General features: G+C 41.6%; 1 protein-coding gene across 2 annotated transcripts in view; it reads right to left on the minus strand.

Moving 5' to 3' along the window:
* Positions 1–11,475, minus strand: part of LOC130572948 (ethanolaminephosphotransferase 1-like) — a 52,465-nt gene extending 40,990 nt beyond the window's left edge. Inside the window, exon 1 of one of the 2 annotated variants that reach the window (XM_057365012.1) lies at positions 11,339–11,475. In XM_057365012.1, the coding sequence (XP_057220995.1) occupies positions 11,339–11,395 (57 nt within the window). In that variant the 5' untranslated portion in view covers positions 11,396–11,475. Of the gene's footprint in view, positions 1–11,042; positions 11,240–11,338 lie in introns of those variants that run through there. The other variant, XM_057365013.1, reaches the window with a different exon arrangement.
* Between the last annotated feature and the right edge of the window lie 1,505 nt (positions 11,476–12,980).

A 12,980-nucleotide genomic window follows, 5' to 3' on the forward strand; every position in this document is an offset into this window, starting at 1 on the left:
GGTCAGACCAGGCTGCCTAACTATCCAAAGGAAATAAAATGTACCGTTTAATGAAGTGTACAACACTGATTTTTATTTTTCTAAAAATGCTGAAAGTGTTCACTTTAGTGCGTCACTGCCACTCATATTATTTAAAACAATGCAATTTTATCATCAATGTATTTTCCACCAGAATATATATCAGAATTCTTAAACACATTACCTCAGAAAAAAAAAATTGCAGGTAAAACTAAAGTTTTCACTACTCTGTATGTATTTGCAGGTCCAGATGTTGTATTTATCTTTCAGACACTGATTATGACAACTGTTTGATTTTTKATAGTCCAGCTTGTATGTGAATTACTGAAGCCTGGAAGCTTTGCCCACATTTATGTCAAAATTAACAATAATACCAAGCCATGCACTACCTGTGCCAATAGACCTGCCAGCTAGTACTTGATTCACATGACAACTATGGGAATCCTCTGAAAATGAAGAAAATTCCAAGTATCCATTAGCACTTTTGATATTCCATGTGATCAGTAATCTGCCCAAAGTTTCATGGTAGCTGCTGCCCATTTCCTGACCCCAGCTGGTATTCAAAGACTGTGTGAGATACAGGGCAATTTGCTGACCAGCAAATTCAATGAATCCAGCAATACCTGGGTAAGAATGTGCAAAGGTCAAAATAAGTGAGTTTTACCCTTGCTTCTAATTTGGCATTCTCTTATTCCCACACCCCCAAGTCAAAATCATGAATGAAATCAGAAATTGCTAGTTAAACAAAAACAGTAAAATGAGACTTTCTACCCACARTATTTACTGGCTGTTCAGAGCTATTGCTTTCTCTTAGAAGAAAAAGTCTCATTTCTTTAAAATTGTTTTCTTAAGGAGAAAATATAAGAGACTGCATAGTTATTACATAATTTTTATATTTTKTTAAATGGAAAATGCAAGAGATTTTGTAGATTTCCAACATAGSTCTACATAACAGACACAAACATTAGACACAGCCAGCTTTTTGTTTGCCTGACAGTTWCCAAAGTCAAGTATCAAAAAATCAAACCAGACCTTATTGGAAAAAGGAAAAAAAAGTAGAATGACACCCAGCTTTTGTCACCTAAAGCCATTTCAAGACCCACCACACTTCATCATGTTGATTCCCATGTCTGTGGCTGAATTGTAGTCCTCTGGGTGGGGAAGGAACATTGAGCAGATGTGCAGAAGAATGGAAATTTGCTCTTCTCTTAACAAGAATTTGTTTTAGCCAGACCAAAGGAAACACCCATGGAAAAACAGTTTTCAGTCATGGCAAAAAATAAGACTTGACAAATAAAATCTGCTATACAGTTTAATACTCTGCTTTGTTCTGCTCCCAAGAAGCTACTAACCTCAAGGCCATGAAATCCTCAGGAGCTTAATGTTCATGGCTGCTCAGAAAAGGAAAGTACTGAGTAACATCCTCACATTACGATCAAAGAACCTGAATGTAAGAGTGCACTGAACCTGATGTAAAAAAAAGCACTGCCATTTGCTATTGTGTAATTCTGTCATTTTCAGGGCACTTATACTGAAAGACCGAAGTGGAGGAGAATAAGCCTGTTGGAGGTTTTTAAGTGCAAGATTCATATAAGTACTAAGCACTTCCCTGCAAACACATTCTGACCTGGAAAAGGGATTGATTGTCCTTATATGAAGAAGAAGGGCTTGCAATAATCAGAAAGCTTCTCTCAATTATTTTTAAAAGAAGAYGTAACAGCTGGAAGGGAATGGTAGTAGTGAGTGAATAGGAAAAATGGCATTGACTCCATCTTAYGCCCAAGTTTAAAAATGCTTCTTCTGGTTTTATTTAATAGCTGATGTCTCCCTGAAAGCCATCTGCTTTCTCTCTCAGTGTTAATGGCTTCTAGCAGAGCTAGAAATGAGAATACAGGCACCAGACAYGTGCACATATACATGGTGACTCCGGCAGCACACGTGAGATGTGCTTTTTCTTTGTTCTCCTGCATCTTAATTTCCATCCAGGGCATGGAAATTGCACCATCAAGAYTGTGCTGGTCAACTCTGTTAAAGGGGAAAAGAAACAAGATTAAGGAGGAGGTGGGAGGAAAGGGATAAATAGTTAAGAAAAGTAACTAAGAAAAACAAAAGAAAAATGAGCAAAAGCAAAGRTTTGGCYACACAGAAGAAAGACAACTGTTCTKCAGTGACAGAGCAGAGCCAAACACTGAGGGGCAAAAGCACACACAGTGATCAAGGTCAGCTCTGCTAAACACAAGACAAATGGTACCTTCTGGCTCACATCCACACAGCTTAGAAATACTTCCCTTTATTGCAAACTGGTCACATCCACACCGCACAGCATCTGCTGGAGGGGTGTTGGGCCTCATCATCTGGCCCTGCACAMCCAAMAYATTATTAGCATTCAGTATGTTTAARTTCAAAGTATCTGAAACAATCTGGAAACTACACTGTAACCCAGCAACATGGCACTTTCAGAGCATGAAAGTGAGCCCTGTCTGCTGTGCATATTCAAAAATCCAAATGCCCAAGTCAGAAGAGTGCTGAAGGATGGCAAAAGCCAAAAGCCAAAAAGCCATGATGTGCATGCCTTCAGAACGGACTGTTTCCAAACAAAACCCTAGCTATTGCCTTGGAAAGACTTTAGAGAAAACAGACAAACAAACAAAACCCAAACAGGGAGTGAGCTAACCATTAAGGAGAGCAGACAGCTGGATCTTCACTGGACTCCCYATCCCTCTCCAGCTTTGCATTGTGGAGGCATCACAAGAGTAAAATTTTGGAATTATTACGATTAAGAGAAAAACATAAAGCATGTCTACACAAACTTCAGAGTCAGGACAGAAAGCAAGCTGCAAGRAATGCAGTTGCATAATTACATTATATAGTTATTTCAACTGCAGCTGCTCCTACACTAACAGACTGTTCCTCTCCTGTCCTGTTAGTCACCTTGTCMCAGGTAACACTGCATTGTGCCATACAGTCATTTACACTCACAACACCTGTGCTTTGTAAATGACAGGCGAGGAGATAGTAGGCGTGACAGTGGACTCTTTTGCACAAGATGGGGGCATTTTGTGGTTTTGAAAACTGCAAAATGACCCTCCCAATCCAGGGCATGAACTAGCTGCTGTTTAAGAGAGCTCAGTGGGAAATCACCCTTCTGGGCAACATTTTATGCAACATGAACGTGGCCTTTGTGATACCTTACACTTCAAGAACCCCACAAAAATTAAAGAAAATACTGAAATACTGGCACATCTGGTAACAATTTTCCATCAATCCTTYCAATTCCTAGAATACATTAAACATGTGGAGTTTAATTCTACRTTTTATATGTTTTTACAGGTTTGTAGTTATTTTGGGACACCGTCTTGGATTTTAACAAAAGCTTCGCAAAGGAAAGAAAGAGAAGCATGCCATAAACAACAGAGCTACACAACACTCTGGATGTCAAATACGTTCAGCAGTTTAAGTGCTGATGTATTCCAAAACAGTCCTTTTATYTCTAATAATAGAATTGCTTTACATTATATCATCCTTTAGTTAATTATTCATAAATAATGGCTTGGATTTTCTATCTCCTTCTGCTTAAATAGTTTGAACTATCCTGCATTTCCCCCCCACCCATACACACACATTTTTTATATTATGTCACCAATACTTAAATAGAGGAGTTATAAGCCCCTAAGACATCCAGGGTTGGCCCATATAACACACCAGTAGAAACAAGAGAACAGGATTTGTGATTGATCCTGGAAAAGAGTAGGTGGTGATGGGCATGTAACTGCATCCTCARATGCACACAGGTGTCGCTTTGGGCTCTGAGGTTGTGGATTCTGGTACCTGATGGATGCGCTGCCGGTACCAGAGCTGGATGCAGCTGCACCGTGAAGGAAGAGGCTGCCCAAGCTGGGCTCCTGAGCTCTTCTCTCCCCTCTCACTTTGCTCCCCTCAGTTCCATTAGCCTGTGCACACCTACAGCTAGGAAATATAGTTAGATTTTCCTTCCATCTGGTACTATCCCTAGTAAATACTCGAATGTCACGGCTTGTGCAACTCAACGATTGTGGCTGTTATTACGAAGCCATCAGGAAGTTGTTATTACACAAACTGCCCTCCTGGGGCTGTTTTGTTGCAAAGGTGTACTTATCATCCACCTCTTCATTTTCAGGAATCCTGACACACACAGTCACACGCCACATCCGTTCCCTTAATGCATTTTATGTATCGACCCACATCCACGAGGTCATGAGCACACAGAGCTGTGGCTCTGGACAGGCTGCTCCCAGGGACTCAGGCCAGATAGGGGCACATCCCCTTGCTTGCAGAGCATTGTCATTGCCTTAGGGTCACAGAACCATGGGTTTGGATCACAGCATCATTTAGGTCAGAACAGACCCAACATGCTCGACAGGAGCTCAAAACAAAGTGCTTTAGCCAGACCAGGAAGAGGTAGACAGCCAGTGGGACTGGAAGTCAACAACCATTTTTCAACCGATAGTTATATTAAGGATGCTGCCTAATCTGTCTTCAGGAAAAGGCTTTGTTTAGTGGGACACATTCAAGCACTTCAAAGCAAAGCCAAAATAATTAAAAATAATGTAGAAACACAATTAAATGTTGAGCAAGGAACGGATAACAGAAGACAGCTGCACGTGTGCTACTGTAAAGAAACAAAGGTAGAGGCTGGCCTAGATTGGTAAAAATGCAAATCCTGCTAAAACCACAAAAGCTGCACACTCTCAAGGAACTGCACAACTGATTCTTAACTATTGCTATCCAAAGAAGAAGCCCTAACATAGCAAGCAAGTTGATTTCTATGGGGTTTTTTTTTGTATAAACTGGTCTTCTACACTTGGTGAAAGGTAACAACAGCAGGAATTCATGCTACACCCACTTTTGTGCATGTAGAAACATGTATGTGCCAGCAGCCCTTTAAAGGTCAAACAGTAGACCAAGTACCTATCCAKCTGGACCTCTGCCAGAATGGGTACCTAAATCCCTGGGGAACCCAAAAAACCACTCCAGGCCCAAAAGGAAACACAGATTAAAAGTGTGTTGCCGTTTTCACAAGAGATGCTCAATGGATTCTGTAAACCCTTGTGTTATCTAATACCCTAGTGCACAAGAAAGGGGATAATTCACAGAAGGATTCCTCTCTCTATTAAACATTGTTTACAAGAAGGGTCCCCCATGATATATAACAAACAATCCGCACCCAAATCACAGATACATATTTGCAATTAGTCTTCTATGAAAACATAGATGAATAAACAAAAATATATATGTATACACACATATTCTACACATAAAATCCAGTAAGCATTTCAGAACACTAACATCTCTTGATAAAGCAATAAAATGAAACTATGCAGTTGGTATTTGCACTTTTATGAGATTCAACAAGGCCTACAACTCTTTGTATTGAGTGTATTTGTCCCAAAATTGGTCTAATGAACCTCTGTAAATTCATGGGTGTAATATCGCGCTCAGAACCATGTACAATTACACCATCATTGGGAAGAAAGTCCTGCGGCAAGTAATATCTTATGCAGCATCTCTGTGATGTGATGTTATTAAGTTGTTGGTTCATTAGCATACGATACGTARAAGGAGGATAATTACAGAACTCTTGAAACGCTACATTATGTCATCTAYAATTACAACAGAATGAAGAAAAAGAGGTAATGCATGCACAAAGATGTTCCTTCAGAGTTACATATTCAGTGGCCCACAACTCTTTGACCCATGAGACACATCAATGGACTTACAGATATTGTAAGAGTAATAAATTATTTGTTTTATTTCACACATTATTCAACAACAATCCCAATCCACCAAAGTAAYATGAGGAAGACTGCAAGATTTTATTTGTAGAACAGTGGGCTGTTTTACAGTTGGAGGAGGGCCACGGTTTTATGGAAGCTGGATGATGTTAGTTTTSACTGCCTCAGATATTCAAGGACTTTGTTAAACTGCAGAGGTTTGAGAAATTTAACTTTATAAAACTGATAACTGCCCTCAATATTATTAGAGAGAAAAAAAAAACCTAAAAATACTATTTCAAAAACACTACATAATAAATTTATTCAAAATACATAGAATTGTCCATGTGCATGATTAACTGAATTGCATGAGCATTATTAACTGTTCCTAAGAAGTTCCAGATATGCATGCAAACGAAATCCTAAATTTTCAAAATCATGTAAACTTGTGTTACCAGAGTCAAAAGCAAAACTACTGTTCCATCAAGGTTAGCAGAAGCCATGATTTTTCTAAATCTCACAGTTACACTTGTAGCCTTGGAAAAATGACTTCACAAAAATCCAGTCTTATATATGGATGGATCCCAAACTTCCAGATAGTAATTCACTAGATTTTATTCAATGCACTTTGCTCTTCTGATGTAAGTCAGTATAAGAGAAAGAGTCAGACCTTGAAATGTGATCATTATACGTCTGATCTTGTTTCTCTAACCCTCCAAAATAAGGCCTGGGATGTAATTTGAGAGGTCTTCTAGTCCAGCACATTCACTAATGCAGGATCACATTCAGTATACATTAAGGATGCCGATCAAGTTTCCATGAGGTGATGATCTCATTTCTTGCAATAAACGACCATGTTAGCACACTAAAAGAGAATACATTAGCCAAAACTTTCCTAAAAAGGTATCAGCAGCTGTTTATTAATACTCAACACTAGATGGCTGATCTTGCCTCAGAGAAATCAAGCCATTTCTTAAGACTGATAAAATGATTGCCCAATTCCCTTTAGTACCTGTTYCAGCAGGCCTTATCAACACCAGACCAACACAGCAGATGCCTTAAATTTCGCTTTGTGCAGCCAAAACTCAACTATTGTCTTTTTTTAAAAGGCCACTCATGAAGACCAGCTGGCTACTAGGCTCTTCCTCTCATTGTACTCAGACTGTTTCTCACAATTCATCTTTTCTAAGCCTCTTAGTATTCATAATGTCATTCAGAGGACTGTAAACTGTGGGCCAAAGCAGGCAGGACACACAACTCCAGCTGACACCGGATCAGTACATCAGCTACAGGAGTAAATGTAACCCTTTGACACTTTTATAACACCTCTACCTTAAGAGYTTTTCTCTCTTTAATATAACAGTGACAATGCTGTTGATACTGATCCCCTTTTCTGTTGTCTCTTATTTTGTATTCTAAATGTTGATCTTCTTTCCCCTAAGCGCTGTRCCTTGTTTACTGAATTTCTTCATATTGATTTCTGGCCATTATATCCCYTTTCCAAGAACACTTTAAATCATAAGCCTATTCTTCAAAATTTTACAATTTTCTCCCTTCTGTTAACTAATGAAAGTACTGAACAGCAATACTGTTGGGACAGATACCACTGTAGGTAGAATCCCATTTAATAGAACCTCCTACTTTGACAGAGACCWTTAAAGGTTTCCATTCTCTTTAACGAAATACTTTTAACTCTTTAAAATATTTCCATTTTGCAATGATTTCATTTTACTACCTCTACCTACTTTACTTGTGAGAACAYGGGACAGTAGCAGAAGCCTCACTGAAATGAAACCACATACACCTCATTTACTCTCCCCTTTGCACCCTTATCCACACAGAGTTACTTCTTAAAAAAATTACTYAGGGAATAGAAACAGTGTGGACAAACCAAGATGAAAATGTGGAACTTCAGATGTTATTTTTTAATGTTGCATCTGATTTTTAAAATCATCTTTTTCAAGGCCTATTCTTTGAGTCAAACCCCTACAGTTTGTTCTTAGATCTCATTTATTCTGAAACAGGATAAAGCATCAAAGTTTTTTGGCTTTAAAAAATTCCGTGCACAGGTGCTGTAAAAAAGGTGACTCAAGGTAAATATGCAAGAGAAATCCTAAGAATGAAGTGATAAGAAAAGGCAAGGGCAACATGAGTTCACCACAGACATTTCTGCATTCTGGTGAGAAGGATAAAAATAAAGAACCAAATTCTGCTTTTATCTGCACTCATCACCTAGTTGTTGCAGAACAGCTTGCTTCCAACAGAAACCCAAACAGGCAGAAAAAAAGGTAGCAGTGTAATTCCACGGGTGCTCTTGTAGAACTGCAAAATGCTGATAAAATATAAAAGTAAGAATGATCCAAGCCCTACAATTTCAGCTGGTTGCAGATTTTCAGCTGTGTTGTTCCATGTCCTAGGGAATAGCACACAAACCAAATATGAGACCCTTATACAGTTGCAGCAAAATACCTGAGCATGCAACTGTCCTGAAACCAGCACCTGCCCCAAGATGGCAAGAAGATAGCAGAAATATCACAGCAGCAAAACTTGGGGCTGTGTCTGAACTCTCATCATCACATCTCCACCTGTTCTCAGTGGGTTTTAAGCAGAAAAAGGAAAACTGAATCTCTGAAACCTCATTAACACACAGAATGAATGGGAATWGATTTGTAAAATGAAATAGCTCTCCCTGAGGATCCAATGTGTGTGCTACAGGGATTTCATAAGGTATTACACGAAACTCCATTATAATACCATGGACTGAATGTATTGGGTGCACTTGTGTGTTTGTTCCCAGTACATCTGGTTTAGGTTCATCCTAAGGGAATGCATTCCTATGCTCTGAGGTCACTCTGTGATGTAAGCCAAAGCTTGGTAATTGGGGAAAACTTGCTTCAAAAGCCCAATATACATGGACCTAACATACTAAAGGGTGCTGAAGTCTTTGCATTCATTAAAGGTCTGCCATTCCCTTTGCAATGAACTGTGCTGGTTTTGTTGCCAAGGCCCTCCTCCAACTGCAAACAGGAGACAGACACTGCCTGAGACATACAATTGGAGCATTCACAGCAGAGAAATGAATTCAGCTGTGTGAAAATTTTGAAAATTGAACAGCGTTTTTATCAGGCCAAATTTACCTTTACAAAAGCAGTTGGATTACACAAATGATTTTTTAAAGCTGTGTTATGCTCAGCAGATAAATTGTGGAAAGTACAGAGTATATTAAGCCACTGATACTACTGCAAGTGCAATGCTGCAATGTGATGTACAACACAGAGATGGATGCCACTRAACCTAAAGTTTTCTATGCATGCTTCAAGTCTGGAAGCAATACATTGTTTTACCTCCATACTCAATATATGCTCACAAATCCTTTCAGAGATCACCTAGTTCTTCACAGGGCCAACTCATGTATCTGTCTMCAGTACTCCAGAGCTGGATTCATCAGAAAAAAAACAGCCCAGAAATAGCCAAGAGGCTGTAAGAAGAAGTAACCCATGCATGCTGGGTACACTGATCAGAGTTTAGTGCCTGTCRAGTAGGCAGCAAAGGCAGCAGCAATGTCCTCAGAGGGGCTGGGAGGCTGGAGGAGCAGCATGCAGTAAGGCCCTGGGTTGAAGCGAAGGAGATTGCACCCAGAGGGCAACAGGAGGTTGAAGGGATATCTCAGTCCTGGGAGGCGGAGAGAACAAAGCTGTAGTTGTGGCAGCAGCCCTGGGTATGGGACAGTGATGGAGAACAGATCGTGGTAGTGATTAGTGACCCCTTGCTGCACTCCTTCAGTATTTTTGGAGTACTTTAATCCACTATGAGCAGCATTTAGGAATAGGCAGAGCTGCCATCACCTGCCAGGTCCTCCTGGATCATCAGGAAAATGGTGCAGAAACCTGACCAGCTCCACATCACCAATCTCATGCAGCTGTATTTCTCTGTGTGTAACAAGTGCCATTTGGATTTATTTATTTCCAAGATATCCCAGTCGGAAGTCAACTCAGATAACAGAAAAYTATTTGATTTCATCTTTCTAAAGCCTGCACTTGCCAGCATTTTTTTTCAGAACACAGTTGAACAGATACTTCTCAAGTGTGTTGGCTGATTCTTATAGTTAAGAAAACCACCCTACATAGTTTCTTTGCAATGCTGTCAAGAAACCAATATATTCAAATACAATCATTTCATATGTGACTCTGTCTTTTGGTAATCATTTGCCTTGTAAATCGTAAGTACAACACAAAGATTTCAAGTTTTTTAAAGAATGTTGTTTTGATTCTTCCTCCYCTGCACTTGCTTGAAGCTATTTTCATTCAAGTGATAAGAAAGAATGTAATACAGGAGTTCCTTGTATTTCTACGATGAAGTCAAATAATTTAGGAAAGTTACTTAAATAACAACGTCTGTTCATGCTAAAAATAGCTTTATATTCTTCCTTCTCCCGATCTCAGGCAATACTGCGGCTTCACCATTCAAGCACAGACCTGTGCAACTCATGCCCCGTGGCCAGAAGCAGCTTGCAGAATGTTTTATCACACTCACACCAGAGACACACAAACAGGTTGGTACATTTTAACAAGCTGCTGTGCAAAACAAGTTCCTAGTAAGCAACCTGGGGAATATTCTCGAAGYCACAGTTCCTCCACCTTCATTCCTGCTGAGGTAAACAGGCAGAGCTGTTGGSCCAGGCAAGGGAAGGGCTTGATAGGAACCAGGAAAAGCTAAGTGCCCTTCCAGCCTGGGAAGGCACATGGTAAGGGCAAGAAGGCAAGAATCTTGGGGAGCATGGTGTAGGGGCTGCTTGGGGAAACTGAACATAAAATAAAAGGTTGGGYATTGTGCTGCTAGAAGCTGGCATGGTCCCCCAAGCTTTTCACAGGGAATGGGGTGAGGGTGTGTGAACAGGGTGGCATGGCCCATCTCAGACACCTGCAACTCAACAAGAGCAAACCGGGATGATCCCCTGTACTGCATTCCCTGTAACTCCTAAGTCTGTGACATAACAATGGTAAATCCAAATATCTAATGATTCACCCATGTATTTGAATTCTGCATGCTGGTTATTTGCAAACACAAGGTTTAGTTCAAATTATTGTAAGTAAGTTTTTCTYTTCCCCCCTCTGGTTTTCTTATTTATTTCCCAATGCCAGAGCATTCCTGTGTCCGAAGGCTTTGTGGAGAGCCAGACAAGCACCATCAATGCATCCTTTCTTACAGAGACACCGGATACCTCCAAACCCACGCTGCTCTAAAGCGRGCAGAGCTTTTACAGACGATACTCACTCCAAACCCAGTTCGCTCTGTCTCCACCGAGATCTGCCGCCCCGCGAACACCCGCTGACAACGCAGGGCATCGGAGCCGGGCCCCGGCCAGGTGCGGGCGGGCACAGGTGGCGGTGCGGGACATCCCGCGGGCACAGSTGGAGCGCTGCGGACCCTCCGGCGGCGGAGAGATGGCCCGGCCGGCCGGGGCCGCACGCTCAGCGGCGCTGGGCTGCGATCCAGCCCGCGGCTCCGCAGCCCGGAGACCCGACACGGGGAGAAGCGCCCGCCCTGCCGGCCCCGGGGCTGCTCTTTACCTTGTAGTGTCGGAAGCCGTGCAGCTGCCGGCCGCTCACGTACCGCCACCGCCACATCGCCGCCCTGCGCCCTGCGCCGGCAGCGAGGCACGGAGCGAGGCAGGGATGGCAGGGATGGCAGGGATGGCAGGGATGGGAGGACGGATGAGAGAGGCGGCGGCGTGTGGGGCGGGCAGAGGGCGGCTCCTCGGCCGCGCCCAGCGGGCTGGACCTGCCCCCGGCTCCGGGTATCGCGCCGGGGTGCCCGCAGGGCTGGCTGCCGGGCGGCTCCCGTGGGAACGGGCGTCTCCGCTCCCGGCCCTCCGCCCAACAGCCCGGGATACACACCCGCAATGGGCACCGCCAGCCGCACCCGAGGCGCGTCCCAGAATCACCTCCAAACTGGTTTTCTGGCAGAATCACCTCCAAACTGTTTTTTTTGGCAGAATCACCTTCCAACTGTTTTTCTGGCAGAATCACCTCCAAACTGTTTTTCTGGCTGCGGGTCTTTTAATTAAAGATGCCGTGTCCGTCCGAAGCGTGCCCGAAGACCGTGGAGTCGCCGTACGAAGCAATGCTAAGTAACAAATAAGAAACACGGCAAGTAACACTCCACAAAACAATGTTAGGTAACGTGTTTCAGAAACAGGGAACACCGAGGATTAAGGTTTGTTATTTGCATTCCAGTAATAATCTGCGCCTTTCATCACCTGCGCCAGAGCTTGCCACATCACGTCAGTCACCAATGCGCTCTGAACCTCCTGATTTCTAGGGAAGTGAGGCACTGGTATAGGCAAAAAATAATAAATTTTTTTTAAATAATAAAAAAAGGACTGGAAAACACCAGGAGTGACGTTTCAGCTGCAAACGCATTTAAGAACATTTAAGGTGGCATGACACCTTGTGTTACCTTTGCTGCACACTACTGTGAGAGAGAGTTAMAATCATACAGATTAWRRTTCGAGATYTTATGGRCCAAWTGGAATCTATCCAGAAAGCAAATCAATTAAAATCCATTACTTGCACCCCACGAGGCATCTTATGTATTGTGAGAGTCAGTGTTATTTTACAAATTGTGCAGATTTGATAGGAATTATATACAAGATATGATCGTTAAGTGCCAACTGYATACAATGGTTCTTGTTCTGTATTATTAATTATGCATTAATCAATTGGGATGTGCTTACACCTGCATTCTGCTTAYAGCAGCAGCTGAACTTCTGATCCCAGAACTTTAACACTTAGCTTCAGGTTACTGAGTTAAAAGCTTGATACCAGTTAGGAAAGCTAAAGTGTTTGAAGCTTATGTTTTTCATGAGACAACTCTAATTTTAATTACTGTTCATACCCTGGATTTTGATTTGGGATCCCCTTCACTGTTATTATTGTGTTTTTAAATTGTGTTCTGCTATTGGATTAATTTACAAGGGTACCTAAGAAAAGATTAGTGACCTCTACTGTACTCAGTGCAATATTAATGTGCAAGTAAGTCACTTAAACTGGCCAAATCGTTTTATAGTTATCACTTTCACTTCTTATCTCTAACTTTAGAAGCTTCAAATATGAAAGCAGAAATTGGTCTCAAAAAGTATTAGAAGTGTGATAGACAGCAGTAGAAAAGGTGCTTGTTTTTCTGAAAGGAAGAGAGTAGACAAAAATAAGA

The sequence above is a fragment of the Malurus melanocephalus genome, unplaced genomic scaffold (assembly GCF_030028575.1).
Source record: "Malurus melanocephalus ecotype Western Australia unplaced genomic scaffold, MMel_1.1 scaffold_46, whole genome shotgun sequence".
NCBI classification, from domain to species: domain Eukaryota; kingdom Metazoa; phylum Chordata; class Aves; order Passeriformes; family Maluridae; genus Malurus; species Malurus melanocephalus.